Genomic DNA, 26,577 nt, shown 5'->3' on the forward strand with positions numbered 1-26,577 from the left:
TAAGGATTCAAAATAGTTTTTGATTATCTTCTCTATTTCTGAAGTGTCTGTTGTGATATTGCCTTTTTCATCCCGTATGCTAGTAATTTGAATTCTCTCTCTTCTTCTCTTCGCTAGCATCGCTAAGGGTCTGTCGATTTTGTTTATTTTTTCAAAGAACCAACTTTTAGTTTTGTCAATTTTTTCAATTGTTTCTTTTGTTTCGATTTCATTAATTTCAGCTCTGATTTTAATTATTTCTTGCCTTCTACTTCTTTTGCTGTTGTTTTGCTCTTCTTTTTCAAGGATTTTGAGATGAAGTATGAGATCATTTATTTGTTGGTTTTTTCTTTTTTTAAGGAATGAACTCCAAGCAATGAATTTTCCTCTTAGAACTCCTTTCAATGTGTCCCATAGATTCCGATATGTTGTGTCTGTGTTTTCATTTATCTCTAAGGATTTTTTAATTTCCTCCTTGATGTCTTCTATAACCCATTGATCATTCAGTAACCTATTGTTCATTCTCCAAGTGATGTATGTTTTTTCCTTCCTTCTTTTATCGTTGATTTTCACTTTCATTCCATTATGATCAGATAAGATGCATGGTATTATCTCTACTCCTTTATATTGTCTAAGAGTTGCCCTGTGACATAATATATGATCTATTTTTGAGAAGGATCCATGTGCTGCTGAGAAAAAAGTGTAACTGCTTGATGTTGGGTGGTATACTCTATATATGTCAATTAGGTCTAGGTTATTAATAGTGTTATTGAGTTCTATAGTTTCCTTACTCAACTTTTGTTTGGAAGATCTGTCCAGTGGCGAGAGAGGTGTGTTGAAGTCTCCCATGATTATGGTGTGGTGGTCTATTATACTCTTGAACTTGAGAAGAGTTTGTTTGACGAACATAGCTGCACCATTGTTTGGGGCATAAATATTTATGATTGTTATGTCTTGTTGGTGTATGGTTCCCTAAAGCAGTATGTAGTGTCCCTCTTTATCTCTTTTGATTAACTTTGGCTTGAAATCTATTTTATTTGATATGAGTATGGACACGCCTGCTTGTTTCCGAAGTCCATATGAGTGATATGATTTTTCCCAACCTTTCACCTTCAGCCTATGTATGTCTTTTCCTATCAAATGCGTCTCCTGTAGGCAGCATATTGTTGGGTCTTGTTTTGTGATCCATTCTACTAGCCTGTGTCTCTTAATTGGTGAGTTTAAGCCATTAACATTTAGGGTTATTATTGAGATATGGGTTGTTCTTCCAGCCATATTTGTTTATTTCTGTTACTAAACATTGTTTGTTTTCCTCTTTGATTATTTCCCCCCCCCTTTACTGTCCTACCTCCCACTGTTGGTTTTCATTGTTATTTTCCATTTCCTCTTCCTGTAATGCTTTGGCAAGGATGTTTTGAAGAGATGGTTTTCTAGCTGCGAATTCTTTAAACTTTTGTTTATCGTGGAAGGTTTTAATTTCATTCTCCACTCTGAAGCTTAATTTCGCTGGATACACAATTCTTGGTTGGAACCCATTTTCTTTCAGTGTTTGAAATATGTTATTCCAGGATCTTCTAGCTTTCAGAGTCTGTGTTGAAAGATCAGCTGTTATCCTGATTGGCTTACCCCTAAATGTAATCTGCTTCCTTTCTCTTGTAGCTTTTAAAATTCTCTCCTTATTCTGTATGTTGGGCATCTTCATTATAATGTGTCTAGGTGTGGATCTCTTATGATTTTGCACATTCGGCGTCCTGTAGGCTTCTAGGATTTGGGATTCTGTCTCATTCTTCAAGTCTGGGAAGTTTTCTTGTATTATTTCATTGAATAGACTGCTCATTCCTTTGGTTTGGAGCTCTGTACCTTCCTGTATCCCAATGACTCTTAAGTTTGGTCTCTTAATGTTATCCCATATTTCTTGGATGTTCTGCTCATGGTTTCTTAACAGTCTTGTTGAGCTGTCTGTGTTCTTTTCCAGTTGAAATACTTTGTCTTCATTGTCTGATGTTCTATCTTCTAAGTGTTCTACTCTGCTGGTAGTATTCTCCATTGAGTTTTTAAGTTGGTTTATTGCTTCCTGCATTTCTAGGATTTCTGATTGCTTGTTTTTTATAACCTTTATCTCCCTGTATAGTTGATCCTTTGCTTCCTGGATTTGTTTGCGTAATTCGTTGTCGAAGTGATCTTTCATTGTCTGATTTTGCTGTTTAATGTCTTCCTTGATACTCCAGATCATCTGAAGCATGTATATCCTGAATTCTTTATCTGACATTCCATCTGCTGCAGCTGTTACCTCTTCTAAAGTTGCGTTGACCTGCATTGCTTGTGGTCCTTTCTTTCCTTGTCTTTTCATACTGCTTGCGTATCTTTCCTGCAGGTGCGGGCGGCGGCTCTGCTCTCTCCTTATTCCAATTGGGGTGTCGTGGCTACCACGCCAGCAGGTCACTGGGCCTGTTCTGGGAGCTGGTGGCGGCTCTGTTCTGCCCCTACTCCAATTGGGGTGACGAGTGTACCACGCCGGCAGGCCACCGGGCCTGATCCGCCGGTCGGTTGCAGGTTTGCCTACCCTGCAGGCGCGGGCAGCAGCTCTACTCTGCCCCTACTCCAAATGGGGTGACGTGTCTGTCATACCAGCAGGCCACTGGGCCTGTCCCGCTGGTCGGTCGCAGATCTGCCCACCTTTCGGGCACGGGTGGAGGCTCTGCTCTGCCCCTACTCCAATTGGGGTGTCGTGACTACCCCGCCTGCAGGACGCTGGGCCTGTTCCTGGCAAGGGAGGCGACTCTGCTCTGTTACTACTCCAATTAGGGTGGTGTTTGTACCACGCCAGCAGGCTCCTGGGCCTGATCCGGCGGTCTGTTGTAGGTCTGCCTACCTTGAAGGCGCGGGCGGCGGATCTGCCCTGGCCCTCCTACCATGCCTGCGGACCCCTGGGCCTGATCTGCAGGTTGATCACTGGTCTGCTCACCCTGCGGGCACGGGTGGCGGTTCCGCTCCGCCCCCACTCCAATTGGGGTCACGTGACCACCACACCGGCAGGGCCTGATCCGGGCGTGGGAGAAGGATCTGCTCTGCCCCTACTCGAGTTGGGATGATGTGTGTACCACACTGGCAGGCCACTGGGCCTGACCCGCCAGGCTGTGACAGGTCTGTTTACCTTGCAAGCGCGAACGGCGGCTCTGCCCTGCCCCTCCTACCACGCCCATGTACTACTGGGTCGTGGGTCTGCCCACCTGGCGGGTGTGGGTGGCGGCTCCGCTCCGCCCCCTCTCCAATTGGGGTCACGCGGTCACCACGCTGGCGAGCCGCTGGGCCTGCTCCGGGGGCTGGCGGCGGCCCGGCTCCTTCCCTCTGGCTCGAGGACAAATTGAGGAGACTCGGGTGACTGAGCCTCACCCCCCTTACCAGGAGACCAACTGCTTATGTCACCGCTGGTATTGATGAAGATCTCTCCTCCACCGCTTTCTGCTGACATCAGATCTCTGCCATGTTGGTATCCTATGCGAATGGCAGCATTTCGTTCCCCTTGCCGGGCAACCCAAGCAACGGGTGAGTCCTGACCGGCCCTCAGCAGGACCCGGACCGAGACGCAGTTTCCGCGGGCTCCTAGCCCCGGTCCAGGGAAGTTCCGGGAGCCGGAACTCGGCCGCTCCGTGCTCGGTGTAAGCTCCTATAAGTGTAAGCTCCAAGAAGCAGCCCCCGCGGGCTCAGTTCCGGGAGCCGGAATTCGGCTGCTTAGTGCTTGGTGTATGCTCTGATAGTAGCAGGGTCCAAGAAGCAGCCTCCGCGGGCTCCGCAGCCCTGAGCCAGGGCGGTTCCGGGACGGTTCCGGGAGCCGGAACTCAGCCGCTCCGTGCTCGGTGTAAGCTCCTATAAGTGTAAGCTCCAAGAAGCAGTCCCCACGGGCTCAGTTCCGGGAGCCGGAATTCGGCTTCTTAGTGCTTGGTGTTTGCTCTGATAGTAGCAGGGTCCAAGAAGCAGCCTCCGCAGACTCCGCAGCCCTGAGCCAGCTAAACTTTTTGTGATGATTAAAGAATACATGCTTAGGGCTGTGGCTGTAGCTCAGTGGTAAAGCACTTGCCTGTGTGAGGCACTGAGATTGATTCTCAGCACCACATATAATAAATGAATAAGACAACAACTAAAAAAAACTAATTCCTTAAAGTAAATACTATGCTTAAATATTATAATTAAGTGGAAAACTTAAGGCACATTATCTTTACAATAAAATCATGATGGACATTCATCCAAAATTATGCATTAACTTTCAAAAGAATTACATAATTATAAAAGGTTCAAGAATTGCATCATTCAACATGTTTTATATAGTCCTATAAAGCCTGGAAAGTGCTATTTTAAAAAGTAAAAGAAACAAAAGTACTCATATTGGAAAAGGAGGAATAAATCAGTCATGTAAATAATATAATGATCTTCAATAGAAAAAAAAACAACAGTCCTAACAGACAGATTGTTAAAACACAGGAAAGAGTTTGATCATATGTAAGATCGATTTATAAAAAATCATGAACATTCTCTAATTAGAGATAAACAAATAGCCAGCTAGAGGATATAATCAGAAGTATAATATCTTTCATAATAATGAAAAACTCAACAAAGTAGAAATCAATTTTGAGAAGGAACATACAAATCCACAACATTAAAAGATGTATGGCATTAACAAAAACTAAACAAATGAAATAGATTCTTCAAAGCAGAAAAGAGAACTTAATATAGGAGTAAGATAATTTCCCAAATCACTATAATAAGTAGGCATAAATTAAGGAGAAAAGGACAAAATCATTTAGTAAAGTAATAAATAAATAAAACAGGATTCCTATCTTTGAACACTGCATACAAGATTACTATGGATAGTTAAAAGACATTAACATGAAAAATAAAACTATTAAGATAATAAAATAAATATCTTATACAACATGTCCTTGTTTTTGATAGTAGTGGATTGGACTAGGAAATGGATTCATAAATCCGAAATAAGATCAGGGCACATGAAACATAATGGTAATTAATTTGCAAAAACAAGTTAAAAAGAAGTTCATTCTATCAAAAATTTTTTAAATATAAATATAAAATTTGATCATAAAAAAACACTCAAAATGTTTCTATATAAGGATAACCTCTTTACATTTAGGATAAATTGTCACAGAATTTTCCAGTGCTTGGGCACAGCAAGAACAATACCTTAGGACTTGCATGACCACCAACACACTTTCATTTATGATAATAAGTGATGGCGTCTACAGGAAATAATTTGATTTTGATCATTAAATGTCTTAGAGAGTAAAGAGCCTTCCAGAGCCTACTTGTTCTCTGCAGAGAGGCAACCTTGGCAAAGCCACTTATCTTCTGTGGGTTTTAGTTTCTCCATTCATCTGAGAAGCCAAGCTGGGCCTGATCTCTGCTATTAACAGACCTGCCAGGAAATTAGGAATTAAAAAGTGGAGCAGTCTTCAACAATCTGAAATTAAGATCCCTGAAGATGGGGGGTTGGGAAGCCAGCTCAGTCTTCTGAGACATGGTCAGCAGAAATACCAAGAAGCCAGAGCCAGACAAGAAAGGTCATTAAAGTCAAAACCACTGAGAAAGGATAATGGTCTGCCCTGTTCTGAAAATTATATTAGGGATGCTCCCAGATGACAAGGGGTGGATTCCAGGTGGCAGGAAGCAAATGCATGCAGAGAATAATCACTAAAGCAATCTATAATTACATTTACTTTACTAGCACAGTAAAAATCACACCCCAAGGTAGAGACTTCAGATGTAATGAGAAATGCATCCCTTGAAGAGGCATGATGAAGAAGAGCAAAGGGGCAATGAAAACTCCCTCTGCTGTGATGACATCAAGAGATTGGGTCCCTGCCCGTCCTACACGCGATGTAAAAGCTAAACACTTTTTGTCCTTTGTTCTGAGTCTGTCTGGGATTTGTGTCTCCTCAATGCTGCCTTGTGCTCAAATGTGGGAAGAATCTTGGTCCTGTCTCAGATGTGCTTTTCTATCCTTTTGATAAAGAGCACAAGAACCCCACAAGGTCAATAACAGGTAAGGTGGGAAATTAATCCAGATAGTGAGTAGTGTTATCAATGATATTTGGATTACAGACCCCTTTAAGAGTTTATGAACACTAAGGACCTCATTGTTTCTAAAAATGTGCAGATTGTACACCTAACTTTGCTCAATCTGTATCTCAGATTCAATACTTCTAAATTAGAATATACCTAAAATTCCTTTTAATTCTAAAATTTAATAATAAAGAAATGTGTTAAGGTAGGTTACTAAATTTCTGGCTTGTATATTAGAAGGCATAAAATGGCCATTACTAAAACAGAATGGGTAGGAGAAAAGAAAGGAGATTGTGAATTTGGAGCTTATCTTGGACATAGGAAGCAGGTATGCCACTTACATATCAACATGCAGATTTCTAGTGGGACTAGGTAGACCAGTAGGCAGGGCACTCGAAGGAGAGATGAATGTTAATCACTTTCATCCCATCTTCTCTCTCCTTGGTATCTTTTTTCAGAATTAAAACCTCATTTATTTTGTCTCTTCACCTAGACTGTAAATTATCTGAAGGAAAGGATGATGCCTATGATATACATATTTTGAAATTCCTCTTTAAAGATTCTGGCCTGATGATTACTTGATAAACATCTGTGAACTTAACATGTTCCAATGGCTTGGACAATGTAAACCTTCATCAAAAACAAAAAAAAATGCCTTTGAGTATGGTTTTCAAAGAATATTCTGGCTTCCTGCACTCAATTTTTTTTCAGGATAGCTTTTGAGCTTTTGACAGATATATTCCTAGGTGACCAGAAATCTTACAGCATATATCCGCTATTCCTCTAAAATAATCTCAGGAATTTTCTTAACACCATAGGACTCATGACCACATATTTTTCAGACCTATATTTCCTACACATCTCTGTAGTGATTCCACAAAGTGGTCTGTATCTATTTAGATTATTATTATTTGTTTTATGACACTTTCGAAAGTTGATAAAAAAAAAAAGTCAGACAAAGTTAAGCATTTTCAGTCTCTGGGTTATTTAGAACAAGGGCTGCCTTAGGCAAAATGATGACATACATGGCATTTGTTTTTTTACAAATGTCTGCTTTAGTTCCATTGCAATAGTTTAGATGTTGAATGTCCCCCAAAGACTCACATGTTAAAGGTTTGGTCCTCAAGGTGACATGATTGGACTGGGATGGAATCTTTAAGAAGTACAGCCCTGTGGAATGTCATTAGGTCACAGGAGACATGCTCTTGAAGGGATTTTTTGAAAATTTCTCTTTCTCTTTGCATATCTGGCTGGTATCATATGCAAGTTTCCTGCACCACATGCTCCTACCATGTGCTACCCTCAACAGACGTTCAAAGCAAAGGAGGATAATAGATCTTGTACTAAAACTACTGGAACCATGAACCAAAATAAAATTTTCTCTTCATAAGTTAGTTACCTCAGGTATTTTGTAACACTGATGGAAAGCTAATACAAAGGAAATAGCTTTCTCTCTAGACCTAATTTTAGTTAAAATGATTTCATGTTCTTTCTCCTTTCTATCCTATTAAAACATTTTCTTGAAGTGTGTATTTTTTATCTCTATTTCTATAGTTCTATATATGAACATATATATCATTTGCTATCCAATTTTAAATATTGTAATTAACTTTTAATTACAAAAGAAATATAAGCTGCAATTTAAGTATGTGCTAAAAAAAAAGAATGAAAGTTAGGGATGGGTTGTGGTTCAATGGCAGAGGGCTTGCCTAGTAAACTTGAGGCCCTGGACTTGATCCCCAGCACCACAAAAAAGAAAGAAGGAAATAAATTTTTAAAAAGAAAGAAAAAGTTATTAAAATATCCATTATCCTGAAACCGGTGGTCTGTATCTATTTAGATTATTATTATTTGTTTTATGACTATTTAGATCAGTAAGCAGGGCACTCAAAGGAGAGATGAAACTATCCATCCAGTCTTTACAATGCATGTACATTTACCAGCTATTTGTTAATATAAAAAAGCATTCTAAATATTCAGATCTCTGTCCTTTCTTTTACTTAATATTATGAAAAGACCATAATTTTTTTCTTATAACCCACTTACTTATATTAGGCTTCTTAAATATTAATCCAGAAAGGTTCTGAAAGAATATTCCCAAAACTTCATTTCAGTAAGGAATACTGGATTTTTAACTAAGATCCCAAATGACATTGATACAAGTACCTTAGACTATCACAGCTTTATTGATTTCTTCACTCATCCAAGAGAAAGCAACTGATCACATTAACCACTCTCATTGGCATCCTTAACTACCTCTGATCTGTTCATAACATCCACATTAAGAATCCACAAGTGAGATCAATCCAATTATCCACCCTCTCTGCTTCTGAATCCACACCAGAGACCACCTCCCAGTTATGATCTTTGCTACCACTACTAATTTATAATTTTCTTTAATTATCTCTGAAGTCACTAATAAGCTTCTAATTGGTAAATCTAATTGATGTTTTCAGTCTGAATCTGCAACTGATTCCCTGCACCATTTCCACTTTTGAATGCACACTTATTTGTGCTAAATGTTTTTCTTCTGTGGCTTTCACAACCAACCACTCTTCTGATACTGCTAGTGTCTGACTGGCATATATGGTATCCTCCAGATAGCAATTCTTCATAGAATGTGACTTATTTACTGTAAGTCACCCTTTAATTAGGGCCATCTGGTAAAGAGCTTCACAAGATAAGGTCTCTCCTTACTAGAAATATCATTTCTCTTTTATTGGGACAGCAAGTTGATATGGAGATTTGACCATATCCTCCATTTTCTTTTCTTTCTTGTAAGATATCCATTAATAAAGTGAATTAATGAATTACAGGCCAGCTGCCAGCTGCTATAATTCCTTACTCCCAATTCACTTGATTATACCACCTTTCTAGCACAAGAATTCATCCTTTGCTTCCCATTGCCAGTGCTGTGCACTGGCTCACCTCTACCTTGAACCTTTCCAATAGCCATCAGCTAACCAAACCAATTTAGTTTCCCCAATTTTGTATGTCCCTCTGCTGCCACAGTTGTTTTTTCCAAATGCACATCTTTGTCAAATCAATTTATGATTTACAATCCTTTGCCTGACGTCTAGTGTCATCTGCCTATATTTCTAATTTCTGTACCCCAAAATGTTCCTTGATATTCACCCAAATCAAACTATTCCTTGAACAGACTATGTTTGTATGACTAGCAAAGTTATCAATTCCTGTCACGTGAATGTCCACAGTTCCATCAATAATTTGCAATGTCTTTTTTCTCTAATGCCTTCCTGAACTCTTCATTCAGTTCAAGCAATTACATCCTCCTCTTTATCTTATCCCCCATTGTTCTTTATAAATAATAAGTAAAATAGTTACTTCAGTAAATAAGGCTTTATATGCATGACATTACTGACTACTCAGACAACCTTTTGAAATATATAGTATTATTCCAAGAATTCTACAAAAGAGGAAACCATGATTTTTGAAAAGATAAATGATTTACCCAAAGTCAACTCAGTTATTAACTAAAGAGGAATATGGGGTATAAGCATCCTTGTTACTCCATAGCCCTCCTCCTTAAACCTGGACATAAGATGTCTCTACTTACCTGTCACACAGTTTTCCTAATGAAACCAAAAATCATTCTCCAAGTGACAATTTGGTGACAAACACAGTGTGAGGCTTTACTGAGCATGGAAAGTAAATCTAATTTTAAAAATCACCCTTACTGGAGAAATCACCAGTTTTAATTTCATTTAAAATGCCTACCTAGTATATACCATTCTTCACAACTTCATCCAAGAAATAGTACTGAATGTTAGACACAATTTAACACTTCATGCCAGAGCAAAAAGAGACCAGATCTGAGGCTGGGGTTCTGGCTCAGTGATAGAGCACTTGCCTAGCATGTGTGAGGCACTGGGTTCAATCCTCAGCACCACATAAAAATAAATAAATTAAATAAAGGTATTGTGTCCATCTACAACTAAAAAAAAAAATATTTTTTTAAAAAAGGAGACCAGATCTAAAATGAAATAATCCTCCTTAACTTGACTGACCAAAACATTTGCTTCAGGTTTAATAGTGAATTCCTCTGGAGAGTTTAAAGTCACCTAATAATTACTGTCATCATGAACTTTGGGGGATTATTACAACATACAGGCAATATTACATTGTCTGTAATTTTCCTCTATTGCCCTTTATCTCGAAATTCACTGACTTAACTTTATATTCAAAAGGTAAGTGAGGGGCTGGGGTTGTAGCTCAATGCTACAACCAGAGCGCTTGCTTGGATTGTATGAGACACTGGGTTCATTTCCTAGCACCGAATAAAAGCAAATAAATAAAATAAAGGTATTGTGTCCACCTACAACTAAAAAAAAAATAAATAAAAAATAAAAAATAAAAAACACTAAGTGAAAGCTGTTCACTGGCAAGTAGCTAGGGTAGAACCTTCCACTTGCATCTTTCCTATATCATGACGTAGGATGTACTTCCTTAGCCACAACCCTCCTCATATTTTACCTCAAAGCAATTAATTTATTTTACTACTGATTCAATTTTATAGCACAATTCAACTGAGATGCTAAACAAACTTGACAAATGTCATCATTTTTATGCTTAAATCCTTTTCAAATGGGAGATAGGGAAATAACCCCAAGGTGATTTTCACCAGATCAATAACTAGAAAGTGGCAAAAGCAAAAGGAACCAACATCTTCTGATTTTCTTTAACCCTTGCCTGAATTTTTATGCACTAAAGCATAACTACAACTGTAGTCGTCTAACAATTTAGCAGATATTCATGTATTCTTGACTCTGTATGTCTGCTTTAAAACTCTATACAATCACAATATAAATATTTTTCAGGTGTTTTCCATTAACCGAAATGAGACCCTATTTTCTATACTTTCATTTCATTGACAATTCACAAATAAGAACTGTTTAATATAATACAATTAAAATTACTAGTCTCCTGTTCACTATATACATATACTATACAAATAAATATCATAAGGGGAGTTAGATAATATTTTCTTCACAGAGATGTGACATGTACAAATAAGAATACAGTTGTAGATATTTTAATAAAAATTATCTCTTTAGATGTTTTTCCCAAATGCAAATGAGGCACAGAGAGGATGGGCTTGCTGAATATCAGCATGAAGCAGCTACATGCTGGAAAATAAAATTTTCTGATTCTATTGTCATCAAGTTCTGGCTCTGATCAGTTTGCCCTCCTACTATGAAAACTGAAAATCAATAAGAAAGACTTGTGCATTTGCCCTGCCTCTCCTACGTTGAGCATATTTTAAGTAGTTCTTCAGAGAAAGTTCTTCACTACAAAAATTCCAACCAATAAATTTGGAAAATATGATAAAAATAGAAAACTACAATCTTGCAGGCCCTAATATAATATTTGAATCAAGAAACTGTATTTAATGATAAAACTATTAGGCAAACTGACACTGGAGGGATCAGACTGACATCTACTAATCAACCTAAGTGTCATTAAAAACGGGACCACCATACTCTGTCTGCAAAACAGAATACATAGAATCACCTATAAATAGTCTTACAAAAAAAAGGAGAAGTTGAATCTAGTCAAGGTCAAGTTATAGAAAATATAGGGACAGTAAAAAAAACAATTTATATGATATCACAAGAAAGCAAACAACCATATTCATAACATAGGCCATTAATTAGATCTTTTGCAAGAACCTTATCTGGTCAGCAAAACAAACTGACATCATTACCTGTAAAGCCAGATGGTGGGAGTCAGGGGTGGAGAAAAACAGAGAAACAAAGAACAAGAGGAAAAACTATCCTATATTGAGAAAAAATGAGACTCAAAAATAAAATCTCTATTCCTGAATTTTGAAAAACATATAATATATTTTTGAGATAATCTTGGATTTAAGAATATAAACTATGCATCAGGTATTTCCATGAAATTATGATTTATCTTGCTAGGATTGAAAACAAAATAATGCTTATGCAAGAAAATATCCATTTTTATTTTTAGATATTTAAGTATGTAGGGGCAACCATACCATAATATTTTCTGTTTGCTTCAAAATTCTTTAGGAAAAAACCAAGAGAGAAATGAAGTACTGTTTTGATAATTGTTGAATTTAGGAGATGAACATGTAGGAGTTTATTATCTTTTTAACCATTGTGTCTATTTTCGTTATGTTTTCAGTTACATTAAAAAAAAAAAAAAGTCAACACAAAATCTAAGTAGTGACTATAAAACTGCTGCCTTAACAGGAGACCGGTCTGGTGCCCTTTCATGCAAAGGCCACTACCCTGCTGACAAAGCTTGAAACTTCCTCCTAAGCCATTAAATTAAGAGAGGGAGAAATAAGTGATTTGCAGAGCTATAAAATACTCTCTAATCCTAAAATTTACTAACACAAGATCCTGGTTAATTTGCTCATGAAACTGACCAAAAGTACGCAATGATTTTTGAGAGAATTATTTTGCCAAATAAACTGTAAGGATGGCTATGAAAAGCCTAGGCTATTTAACCCTGAGAGCAATTCACAAACCCCTGACCTACAAAGATAGGAAGTGATCTATGAAATCTGTGAGGCAGCCAGGAGAGTATGCTGCCATTGGTGCCTCAGAGGTGGCCTCAGAGGACAATTAACAGGAGAGAATCTCTCAGAAGGTAAAGGAAAAGACCACAAAGGATAATACCAAAGAGTCTTACACAAGGGAAGAATCAAGCACCACAAGAAAGATTTAACAGGGAATTTATTCTACAGCCAGTTAAAGGACTGTTTGTTATGCCTTCACAGCAAAGATCTGCAACAGACCCATGGCCACTGTGTTTCCCATTCTCCTATTATCAGATCCAAAACTTTCACTGAAGTCATTCTGCTCTTATTTGATAATTTTTATTGAACTCACTGGTGGCAACTAACAAATACTGGCATAATCAAAGATGACCACTCCACAAGGAATCATATTCAAACCTGGTACATGTAGTAACACATAGGGACCAACAATGGAGGCAGGCTGATGAGACATGGAATCCCTTTTAGGGCAACTTTAGAAAATAATAATTTGCATAAAGTTTTGTCATGTTATGCAGGAGCATGTGTCCATGATACTGTGACTATGGTTGAAATTTCAAAAGAGGCAGAATGTGGTAAAAAACATAGACGATAGTGGATCCCTCTGACCAGCTCACGCAAATTATTTCCAAAACCTTGTGATTTACAGAGATTAGAGAACTAAAAACTAAATTTCTATCAGTAGAAATCAGAAAAATAAAAATTAAAGTACAAGTGAAATTTCACCTATTTTCGCAACAATTACTTCATCCGCTGGTTCTAGATGTGTAGACGGGTATACTCCTTTGCTAAACAATCTGACAGTATTTAGTCAAATGACATACATGTCAAATAACATATATACAGAGGCCCAACAATTCCCATCCCAGATGTATATTTCAGGAAATTTTCACACAGGTCCTCAGTGGACTTAGTCATAATCAGATTGAAGGCAATCTGAGTTAGATAAAATACACGCTGGGAAGTAAAAAGCAGCCATTGGGAGCAATCATTTAGTTTAGATGAGATACAAAAATGAAGAGATCTTAAAAAGAAAATGCTTAATGAGAGAGATCATGAATATACAAACTAAGAATATAAGCAAGACAAAACAGAATGCACATTTTTCCAACACACATATAAATACGAGGCTTCATGTTAAATAAATAAGAATGGCTATAGAGGATGAAGTGGTGAAAATCACAGAGTAAACTTTAAAAATAATAATTAATAAAATAATAAGATTACCCAGACCAACTATGAAAACACACAGGGAGGAGTTGTTGGTGTTTTATTTTGTTTTTGTTTTTTTCCTTAAAGTATATTTCCTAGACTCTCCTGTGGCTTGCTTTCCACATGTGACTCATATTCCACAACTAAACACTCCTGTGAGTCTAGGCAAAAGAGAAGGAAGAAAGTGTGCTAAGGATGGTGTTTTGATGAGACATGCGTCATAGCCCAGGTGGTGTGACTAACCCCTGGAAGCTGCGTGGTAAGTTCCTGACCGCCCAAATCCTTATGAAGAAGCATCTCCCTTAGCAGCCCTACTCTGCGATATGGTTGGGATTCATTCCTGGAAGCTCTACCCTCCCAGCTAGTCTGCACTAAGCTATTACACTTAATAAATTCTTTCTAGCATACATTAGCTGAACTGGAGTTTGTTGTCTCTAACTAACTTCAGAAAAAAACAGAATCTGAAAACCATTGACTTTTCAGATTTTTCCAGATTTTTTATAAGGTAGATTTGAAGTGCCATAGTAGTTTGCCAGACCTGCTGGAACAAAGCATCCCAAAGTCAGTGGCTTAAACAACAGAAATTTACTATCTCACAGTTCTGATTGCTGAAGTCTCATACTGAAGTATTAATGGGTTGGTTCCTCCTCAGTGCCACCAGGGAAAATATGTTCCAAGTTTCTATCCTAGCTTTTGGTGGTTTGTTGGCAGGTTCTGTCATTCCTTGTCATGTAAAATCATTTCTTCTACTTCTGCCCTCATTTTCTCACATACATGTAGGCATTCCTCTTGTGTGTGTCAATGGCTAACTCTATGTTCAAATTTCCCCTTCATGTAAGTCTACCAGTATTTTGGATTAGAGCCCATTCTAACGACCTCATTTTAATTGATTACCTCAGAAAAGATGCCATTTCCAAGTAAGGCCACATTCTGAAGTACAAAGCATATGGTTAGGGCTTCAACATGTCTTTTGGGGAAAGTGCAATTTAACCCATAACATACTACGTACAATCTAATGGAAAAACATTGCCATTGGTCCCTAGAATCTGATGATTGTGCTAAAACTGTGGGGTAAATATCTCCCTCCTCCTTTTAGGTTTATCAAAGACTGGGTATTATTACTAAACTCTGCGGTAAGAATGCTAAGTATCAAATGGTTTGATAGTAGCAGCTATAAAACAGTCATCTTGAAAAAACTAAGCTTATTTTATGATCCAAACATGTTAGTACAAAAAGTAAAAACTGAAATATCATAATGGTTATTAAAATGCTTAGAAACATATCAGTCTAGCAGAAGAAAAGGAATAATCATATACTAAACTATAGCAACTTCAACATTAGGCTGCCAAGCATATATGTGCTTGATTTCATTTACCAGCAATATTACCAATTGTCAACAGGTCCTTTTCTTTTGTTATATGGAAAATACATATCTTTAAACCACTGTCTATGTAGCTTGCTAAATCAACCCATTACAGGGCCCTTGACTGAAATGGAAAGGATACCTCAAAGCTATATCAAATTCTAACTTAAACTTAATTATCAGATACTTGCCACAGATAACCCTGAAAGTCTTCATTTTAACTTGACTTAAGGATTTATTCTTTAGGAATATGGAATATCTATAAGAATTATGACAAAAATCGGTCTCTTGAATTCTATTTCTGTAAATGATAAACTTTCTCAGAAAATAAGCCAGGTATAACACAGACCAGAAAGACTGTCACTTTCAAAAGACTACATTTTTCTCTAAGTAATAATTTTTAGCAAAAGATCAACATCAAGAAGTACCTTGTTTTTAAACATAAATTGGTCATTATTCAACTATTGCTCAAATGTTTTAAATTGTAAATAGTGACTACACAGTCATATTGATACTCTCCCAAGACAGGCTGATTTTTGTATACCTGTACACACACACACATACCATCCCCCCAACACACACACACACACACACACACGCACACACACACACAGGCTCTTGTGGTCAGAAGTGGGTAAGAGATATAGTCAATGTTTGGCCATGAGCGGGACTACACAGAGCCTCTCAGTTTATGAAAGGCACATGTGCTCAGTGTGCCATTCACCTAACATTAAATATAAAATCAAGCAGGGCACACAGACTGCAAATCTGTATTTCTTGACCCTGGTGATGAAAGGCAGGAAATAAGTTCACTATTCTTTACTACCACACTTTCAGCAGTTAACAGGCTACAGGCATATAATTCAGTTGATGGATGCATGGATAAATATAAGCAGACTAAATAAGAGATATGATTCAATAGCTTAAAATTAGTTTGAACTTCTCTCAGTTTAATAGTTTAGTATTTCCAATTTTTTAAAAAGCCGTTGAATGACATAGTGCATGAAAAAGTTTCCCATTTAACAAGTGTTTTGTTAAAAGTAATATACTCAACACATTCCTTTTAAGAAATGACAGTGTGACACAGGAAAACAAGAAAAAACATTCTACTCTCATTCAGCATAAATTACTTAACACATATTATTTATGGTGTTCCATGAAGGTATGATGGAAAAGAAGATCAATTTCTACCATTTTCTATGTGAAGAGTTGAAGTACAGAAAAATAAAGCAGCACAAAATAAAATAAATCTAAGTACTCATGAAAGTTAAGAATATAACCCAAGGATTTAAATTGTCAAAAATTTTTAATCCTAAATTAGGAACAATATTAGAAGGACCTATCTCGAAAACCACCATACAGTTTGACACCAATATTTCATACCCACCATGCCTTCTTCCACTCACCATTCACTAAAAAGCTGCCACGTTAGCAACTTTTTTCATCAAAAGAAAAGTGGAAGTCATTTTGGAATTATATGCATGAATTCTTATCCACCACCTGCACAGAGGCATGCTAGATGCAGCCTTCACCAACCAGAAGAAAAGAGGTCAGAATATTGGAGAATTACCTCTCAACAGCTGCCAGCATTTCCCAGCTTTCTTCAAATACCTGGACTTTGAGCAACTAGAAACACATTCAAAGAACAGTTTCAATAGAAGCTGATTGAGTTGACAGCTAACAGTTTTCCTAAATTTGTAAAGATATGCATTTGAATCTAAAATATAGCCTAAAATTTTGGCCAAATGCCCAAACTCTAAGCAATGTTTGAGCTCATGTGGCTCCGTGACAATTTGTTCTCTTGCATAAAACTGCTGAAAACCAGAGCTAGAAGCTCCCATCTGAAATATAAATAAAGAATATAAGTAACAGACTGAATATATCCCATGGTCTGAGCCAATTTTTATTGAATACTAGTAGTCTTATTAATTATGCCCAAATTGACCATTACTAGCACTGTATCTGGAAAGGTACATTTTCCCACTAAATAATAAAAAACCAATTAGAATAAAGGTGGTTTTTTTTTTTCATAGTATGTAACAATTAATGTTATATTTAACAAGTCTATAATTTAAAAAAGTAAAAACTCACTAATGATAATGAGACTTTTCTGACGCAATTTTGTACAAGTGTTGCTCTCGATTTCCTCAAAAAGAAAAAGGAATCTGTTACTGATTATTAATAATATAGAGAAAGGGATTACCTATGTATTTGGGGGCCCTTAAATTAATATTGGCAGTTACTAATACTTATTGAGCACTTAATTTGTGCCTGATACGGTTCTGTGTTTTATATGGATTACTTCATTTAATCTTCATAACTAATCTATAAGGTGAATACTGTTGTTTCCCTCACTTTCCCTTCAGGAAGATTTAATTATTTTCCCAAGACCTCAAAGCTACAGCCTGAAGTTTTCAAGGAACATGACTGAAAAGCATTAAGCCATTTAGAGTGTTTAAGAATTTGATTCTTAGAACCAACAGAGTTAGGCAATACTAATCTCTCTATTCTACTTTTACCAGATATTAGAAAATACATACTACTATGCAAAATGATGAGAAAGAGTAATACATTAGAAATCACTTGTCAGGGTTTTTGTTACTATAACCGGTGAGAGAAATGAAAATAACATAACCGATTGGGTTAAATCACTATTCTGGTAATGCACAATAAACATTACATATATTTTTCTTACATTCTTCTGTTATATTTAACTTGGGTTTTTTCCCCTATATGGAGTTTTATGGGAATGGTTACAATATGGTGGAAAAAACATTATAAGGTAAAAGCTGACCAAACACTGCACTAGATTTAACTAGTGAATGATCAAACCAATAAACATCCTGTTAGATAGCATGAAATAATGTGCTGTTATGGCCAGCAAAGTTTATGTTTATTAAGTACCCTGACACAAGGTTAATGAATATAGGTAAAACTGATAGTGTTATGTTGATCATTAAACAGTAATACCTATTAAGTGTATTTTAATATGTCTTTTAAAACCTGAGTTGAAATTGCAATGTAGATATAACTGACCTGCAAATAATTATCTATCAGTATAGACAGATACTTCCTAAACCTTCCTGAATTTATACCAAAATAGGGCCTGATCACATCTGGAGGCAACCGTCATTCCACACTCTGTTATTTTTTAAAAAGTTATTACTCAACATGATAGAGGAGAAACTGGGGCACTGAGAATTTACCCAAATCTTGCATACACTAAACAAATCAATCTATTAAATTTTGATCCTTTATACTGTACCTTCCACCATAATTTATATCAAGAAATGTGTATGCTTACAATTTCTAACAACTTAGCTTATAAGAGCCTTTTAATTGTCTCATAGTTAACATTTTCTTTTCATTCTTTATATTGCTGTGTAACAACTCATGTAATTGCTCCTGCCTCTTGCTAATATACTAAATAACCCCTAATAACCCTTCTATAATATAACCCCTAATAACCCCTCTATAATATAATTTACAATTACATAAAGCTCAAAGTGATTATCTTAAATATAAAGCCTCTGTCTTGTCCACAGTTGCATGTTACAGGTTCTATAGCCTAGCAAAATTATTTAATAAGTGTTCTTTAAACTGAAGTGAAACTAAGTCTCAAACTCAGCAACTGTCTCAATGTACTCTTGAACACCTGTAGCTCATTCCTCAATCCACCTTTTCAGTTGGAAAACACCGTCAGTAAATTCATGTTAGCTCTTTCACTTGGCCACAGATAACACAAAATTGAGACGTAACACAAAGTCTCAGGGAGAAAACTAGCATGAAGGTCAACATGAAAACAGGTGGTTACATGTGTAGGACAATCAATAAAGGATCTATATAACTACTGGATAATGAATATATAGTGAAGTGCTGAAGCACCATGAAGAAGGATTGGACAGCCAGGGTTCACTCAGCATTATAATGCTGCGATACCAGGGGATACATTAAAAAGTCAATGCATCAGAAAGTAAATTTATAAATGAATTTATAAGTAAATTTATAAATGAATGAATTTGACACAAAATACTTCATATATTTGTGTTTTTGAAATCACAAAACACCACTAAATTGTTACAGTAATTAGAAACTTTTACAGGGGCTAGAGTTGCAGCTCAAGGGTAGTGAATTTGACTAGCATCTGTGAGGGCCTGGATTCCATCCCCAGCACTGAAGAAAAAACAATTAAAAGAAAAAATTTATGTGGTTAACAGAAACTAACAATAAGAAGTATGTTAAGGGACAAGGACCCTATATTCAGATCAGTAGCTGGATCTCCTCCATCACACTGACAACTTAGAGAGTGCTTACCTTACTTGGTGGAGTGACTGTAATCCTAGAAATAAAACCATTCTATCTAGTCACACAAAGTTGCATCAGGGTAGCACAAAAAGCTAAAGAAGAAGATATGTGTAGAGAGAGTACTATATAAGACATTCAAGTTCAAAGGCCCTTTAGAGCATCCAGTGTCATACCACAGCCCCCTGTGGAATTGGGTACTTACATACATGTATTTTTGCTCAACAAACATTTGGAGTTCAAAATATAAACTACTACTAAGAAGAGAACGGGAATAAATCAGCACTTCCTTTACTGTGAAATTACTAAATATGAAAAATCAAAGAAATACATAATGCTGGATTTAACTATGAGTGAGCTACATATCACATTTCAAGTATATAACTATACACTGTCTATGCAATACTGTAAAAAATAACTTTTTATCTTTATTTTCTCTTATTAATTAAAACAGCCACAACTACACTTACCAGACATCCCCTCCAAAACAGCACAATAAACCACTCTGTTTTGCCCAAGAAAAGGGCAATCCATCTTCAGTAATAGAGGAATAATTTTATCATATGAAACTTTATCATACTAGTACATGCTGAGTATACTAGAAAAACTTGATAAATAATGAGTGAAGAGTGAAAATAGATGAAGGTGTCCATGTAGCCAAATAAACCTGGAATTTAATGTTTAATAGGCTGTATATAACCTTGAGCATTAGATCCCAATGACTTAAATACAAGCACTTAAGATGTGAAGCCAGCTTGGTATTTCTCAGAAAATATTGTCAAAGTTTCAAGTTCTAGTGGGAAGGGCTAAAACACTTCTTGGCTCTGAATCAGAAATGTGTTCTGTTGGGAAGTGATCCAGAAAACCCAACAGGAGGATGATTGGCAAGTCTAGGTCACTTGGTCTGAAAAATTCAAGTTCCAGGGTAGAAGTTAGTTATTTAATTAGTTGTTTCAAACTCCTCGAAGTTTAGCACTCTATTATTTAATTGAGAAATAACTTTCTGATTAACTTTACAAATAACTTTAATTAACTATGCTTTGAATAAACCAAAAATGAAAATTTAATGTTGGCAAGAATAATGTTTATAGAATTTTACTTGCAATAGAACAGCTAACATTGCTCAACTTTGAATATGGGTCAGACAGTTTTCTTGTTTTCTCAAATCTTATAAAATTGGTACTATAATAAGTCCCATTATACATGTGAGGGAACTAAAATACAAAACAAGTAAGTTAGTTAACCAAGATCACACATTTGCAAGTAGCAATGGCTGGGATTACTGAACTATTTGCCAATCTCTTTCCTTCTATTGTAGAAACTCAGGAGTGATGCAGAATGCTAAAACTGATATTAAAGTGCATAAGTATAATTCTATTATTTTTAGAGTAGCATAATCCACTAAGTTCACTTGTAACTTGTAACTCGATAATGTATTATGCACTAAATAAATACATTTTATACAACAAATAAGTATTTTTTAAAAATATGTATCAAGGGGAAAATAAAAACATTAAGATTCTTTTATGCATCTAAAACACAAATAGATATATAAGGTCATCCAATAATTTTACTCTCATGATAAATATTAAAAGAAATTCCACTCAGTATAATCTGTGGCAATATAATGGAAGCTATATAAAATATTATATACATGTACATATGTATAAATATATATGTTAGTACTCAAGATAAATTTTACATTCAAATTTAAAATGACAGCTATATTTAATTGAGTCATAGCTGAATTGCATCTTCAAGAGACAATCTTTAATCTGGGATTGTATAATTCAACCTAAAGTTAGAATAACCCTAAAAAAAAGTTCTGGGTTGCTTCCTAATATTTCTGGGACTGTTATGAATCAATTTCAGAGCTCAAAAGGAAAGTGAGTACTCTGCAAGTGGTTATTCATAGATATATAAGGTCATCCAATATATTGAATATTTTATTTTATGTAATAATCCTAGCTCCAGATTTTTTAAAGATCCTGAATTTCAAATATCAATTTATCTTATTAGTTAAGTTTTCCTAATTTATGGGCCAACTGTATTATCTCTTCATGATCAATGTAATGAACATTCTCAAGTCCATAATTTTCTAGGGGGAGGGGGGAGGAGGTACACTAAAATCATGAAAGATTACCAAAATCTTTAAGAAATCTTAAGAAACTTAACTCTGTAAAACACTCATGCATTTGTCTATTTTAACAAAAATCGCTAATCACAAAAATGGCAAAATTTCATTTCATACCACCTTCTGAAATGCTTGAAAATAGTTCTTTGATGAAATGATTTACATATTTAAAATCTAAAAAAGTTCATTGATAAAGAAATAAAATATGCTAAAATGTTTATTTAATATATACTGAAGAGATGTCAATTTTATATGAATTTAAAAATACCACCTTCCTTCATGTGGCTTCTCTGACCATTAACCTTGCTCCTGTGTAACAAATAATACTTTGATATAGTTAAGACAATTGGGTTCTGATCTACCACTTCAGTGGACACTTCATTTGATTCTTTGGCATGGTTTCCTCAGGAAATCCAGAACTATTTTAAAAGACAATCTAACTCTAGAGCTAATGTGCTGTGTCTGTCTCCTACCTCCAAGGTTACCAAAATATACAGACAATGAGCTACTTTCTAATCAACCTTGTGCTTTTACCTACTTTTCAAATCAAATCAAAGTGTACAAAATTGTACAGTTCCCCATTAGTGAGTGAATTAGTAAAATAAGTAAACATAATCAAAGCAGATCTATGTTCCTTATGAGTTTTCAATGCTACTTTTTCTAACACTACAAGCAAGTTTCTTTGGTGGCATGCCAAAGTAAAAATGTTTGTAAATAATGGCAAACCCATCTCAGCTAACTTTTCATTTAACCAAATTTTCCTCAAGTTGTTGCCCTTCTAACTTTACACTTGTCACTGAGAATTTTGCCGGTCACACTCCCACTCTACCTACAAACAGTTCTTGAACTCAACAGAGCCCCCACCAGAAATGCACTGCTAAATGGATAGCTAGAGATAGATGATTGATAGATAGATAGATAGATAGATAGATAGATGGATAGATAGATAGATGAAGTGTGTCAAATACTTTCTGAAATCCTGTTCGTATTTCTCGTATTTCAGAAAACCCATGCAATGTTCACTTTGGGAAAGTGCATTCAACCCCATTTAGCACCCAAGGGATGCAAAAAAAGTAACATAATCTATCTCCCTCTCCCCCCCCCCATTCATCTCTCTCTCTCTCTCTCTCTCTCTCTCTCTCTCTCTCTCTCACACACACACACACACACACACACACACACACAGAGGCATGTTCCCTTTCTAATCTCCAACCCTGAAAATTGCACTCAGACATCCAAGCCCTCTAGTTCCTTCCACCCTTGCCAGTCCAAAACGGGAGAGTTGCACTTGAGGTGCTAACTGCCTCGGGTAATTGTGGGTTTCCATTGGTCAGTATAAGCTTTGCCACCAACCGCTACCACGCCCAGGCCCCTGAGGAATCCTAGAGGCACATCCACCACTTGGTTGCCCCCTACTGAAACCACCCACGGTTGGCGCCGCTGCGCTGGCCCACACCTAGGAGAGAAATACTCTGGGCGAAGTACAGCAATGCCTAGATGCCATTCCGCCACCTGGAAGACCACCACTTAGAGACACACAAATTGACCCCCCACTCCCCGCCAAGAGTCCCAGGGAAGCAGACAGGAGGAAGGCCTGTGAGCTGTGAGCGCAGCATGTATTCCTGTCTCCTCTCCACTGTCCTCAGTCTAGGACAACCCATGGCATCCAAAAGCTAGGCGGGGCAAGAGGGCAAGATCAATAAAGTTATGGAAGAGGACTTCCTTAAGTAGGGTCTGGGTGCTACCGAATTCGCGAAAACGTTAATCTAGAAAGAGAGATTGGAAGGGAGGGAAAGAGTAAACTGTCCTCCCTTCATAAGGGAGGCTTGCAAGAAGACCTGCTTGCACTATTTAACCAGCCCCCTCCTGGGGCACTTCTGCAGGGTGCACCCTTACAGGGCTACAGCTGAGCTGGAACCTGCCAGGGTCAGGGAGCGGCGGATAAATTAGGAAATGCAGAGGTCGCGAACTTACGGAAGAAGATGTACTCAGTGTAGCTGCTCCAGATCTTGTCATCGCGGTATTGGTTGACGAAGGCGGCGGTGCCTGAGGAGTTACACGCCACCATGTGGAAGCCGGCCTCGGACAAGCGATCGAATGCCTGCTCCAAGTAGGTAAACTTGAGGTAGAAGCGGGACGTGTACTTCTCAGGCTGCCGATCGGGGTCGCGGCTTTCGTTGAGCGTGTCCCCAAAGACCTCCTTGGCCAAAGCTATACGCCCGCACACCATGATGCGTGCCACACGCCGGAACTTGGCATCTGCCTGGTTGTCGCGCACGGTGGTATAGGAGCCGCGGTAGCCCAGTGTGAGGAAGCCCGAGCGCTTGTCCAGCGCGGCGCCGCCGCTACCGCCGCCGTGCGCTCCTGGGCCCGAGGGCGCGGCGGCTGCGGCCCCTCGCAACAGCAGCGCATCGCTGCTGCCCTGAGAAACGTTGTCCTCCAGGTCGCTCTGGCAACCCTCATCGTTGAGCGAGTTCTGCTTAGTGACCTTGGGCGACAGCAGCTTGACCAGGTCGGTGAGCTGGAAGTACTCGGCTTCGCGCAGAAGCCGCTCCTTCTCCGGGAAGTGCTCGGGCAGCGCAAGCTGCTTGTCCCGCAAATAATCCAGCACGTACCTGAACAGAAAGCCGTCCCGGTCGATGAAGAAGCGCGCCCGGCTGTCCCTGGGCAGCTCGCCCCGGCGCCGGGCGCCGCCCCGGGGACTAGAAGGCGAGAACATACTGGCCAAAGTGCTGTCTGGGACGCTGAGCAGCGTGGAGTGCTTGGTCACATAGACCTGGCCGCCCACGTTCAGCTCCACCACCTCGGGGAAGGGCGAGGGTGCGCAGGGCCCCGGGGCGGCGGCTGCCGAAGCGCCGGGCGAGCTGGACGAGGAGACCATCTCGCTAATTGGCAGGATGGTGCTGCTGCTGCTACCCGTGTCCTTCAGAGCCATGGTCCCCCCCACCGGCGGCCAGGTGACCTGAGAGAGCAGCACTTTGTGGTTCCCAGAGCCCGTGCACCGCACGCCTCGCAGCCCCCTGCCCTCTGCGTGCGCCTGGGCGCCCTGCACCCTCGGGTCGGTGCGTTCCTCCCGGCGGGTGGCGGGGCTCAGGGCTCGGGGCAGCGGCGGCGTCGGCGGCGCCCGAGCTCCATCGGGGAAGCGATGCGCGGGAGAGTAGCTCCGCGGGAGCGGCGGTGGAGGAGGCGCGAGGAGGAGCGACAGCTCCTTTGGGGCGACTGCGGGGAAGTGTGAGGGAGACTTGCGAGAGGCTCTGGGGCTGCGGCTCGCTCTCCGCGGGGAGGGCAGGAGGAGGGGCCGGAGCAAAGAAAACTCGCCGCCCCAGCAGCTTGCAAGCGCTCTGCGAGCCCCGAGCGCGGACGGTGGCGCTAACTACTCCTCGCAGCCCAGGAGGCGGCACTGACGTCAAGCCCAGTACTGGGACCCCAGCCACAGCTGTCATTTAAAGAGATAGGCTCCAGCCGCTGGCTACCGGACTCCGACGCTAGGGGGCGGGGCTGAGGGCCGAGACTGCAGGAGATGCTACTGGGCAGCCAAATGGGAAAAGTGGGCAGGGAGCCACCAAAAACAAACCCAGAAAAGAGACTTCTCTCTTTCTGCTCTGTCCCTGCCTTATTTTCTCTCCGTTCCTTTCTCTTTCCCATCCATCCTTCCTTGTCTTCCTCCTCCATGTTAGCCCAGTAAACTAGTTTCCTAGACTCTCCTTAAGAAGCAGGGAAGAGAGAGAGAGATTAGGTTTTGATTATAACACAGACGCCAGGCACACAATCTGAAATTACTACAAATGTTTACAACTGCAAAAAGACTATAGGCGAGGGAGGGTTTAATCTCTCACAGTTACTTTATAATACTTTTTTTTTAAAGGAAGAGCGAACTGCCTGTTACCTCTACTACAGTCACATTTCATAATCTACTATTTAACTTCATGCTTTATATCTAGTTAAGGATTTAAAACTCAGAATCTGATTCAATTTCCCAAACAGTGAAGTAATTACGTAATAATGTAATTTTCCTTCTATCATCTTTATGACATTCAGTTCATGAAAGATGCTTAATAAATGTTTATGGACAGTGGAATTGGGCCAAAGAGGAAACTTATTCTGTTGGTTTCTTGTTTCTAATCCTGATCAGTTTCTTCATTAATCTCTTAGTTTTCAGTGTCACAGAGCAAGATAATGGTAGCTTTCTAAGCTCAATTTGTCACAAATGAATTTAAGCCCATCTTAATTTTTATTTGTACATAGCAAAGGTATCATATGTGATTGGTTTTGTGTCCAGAAACATAAGGAATCATTGGCTTATAAAAGTACAAAGGTGAATACAGCATGTTGTGACACTGCGTAATTCGTTTCCAAAAATATTATAAAAATATAGTAGATGAACTCTCCATTAAAAGTTAGAATTGTGTCCAGATTTTAATATTTTTAAGTTCTATATAATTCTTCCTCTTTAAATTCGCAAAAAGAAAGAAAGAGATTTGAGATGCAATTTTAATTTTAATTTTACACAAATGAATAACATTTTAATTTTTGGAGCATTGCAAACTATATTTAATTAATTAATCCGTATAAGCCATGTCCACAGAAAATGCTATACCAATTTTGAAGTTTGATTACCTGAAGCAGAAAGAGCCTAACGGACTAATGAAAGAACACATATATTTGCCAAACAACTGAGATTGAAATAAAATCGGGTTTGCACTATGCACGTTCATGCAATCCTCTTACTCAAACCACTACCTTACCCCAAATTTATAAATTTACTGATCAAAATAAGAAGTAGAATTGAGAGGCTGGGGATGTGGCTCAAGCGGTAGCATGCTCGCCTGGCATTCGCGAAGCACTGGGTTCGATCCTCAGCACCACATAAAAATAAAATAAAGATGTTGTGTCCACCAAAAACTAAAAAAGAAAAAAGAAAAGTAGAATTGATTAGGCCTTATTTATTTAAAAGCTAAAATT

The 26,577-nt window shown here is 38.4% G+C and overlaps 1 protein-coding gene across 1 annotated transcript in view; it reads right to left on the reverse strand.

The window, feature by feature from the left end:
• The window catches only part of Kctd8 (potassium channel tetramerization domain containing 8), a 266,191-nt gene extending 241,222 nt beyond the window's left edge, over window positions 1-24,969 (reverse strand). The window contains exon 1 of the mRNA XM_046442259.2: window positions 23,590-24,969. Within this exon, the coding sequence (XP_046298215.1) occupies window positions 23,590-24,550 (961 nt within the window). The 5' untranslated portion in view covers window positions 24,551-24,969. The remainder of the gene's footprint in view (window positions 1-23,589) is intronic.
• Between the last annotated feature and the right edge of the window lie 1,608 nt (window positions 24,970-26,577).

The sequence above is a fragment of the Marmota monax genome, unplaced genomic scaffold (assembly GCF_021218885.2).
Source record: "Marmota monax isolate L192 unplaced genomic scaffold, Marmota_monax_Labrador192_F-V1.1 WCK01_AAM20220418_F8-fsc00025, whole genome shotgun sequence".
In the NCBI taxonomy this organism is placed as follows: Eukaryota; Metazoa; Chordata; class Mammalia; order Rodentia; family Sciuridae; genus Marmota; species Marmota monax.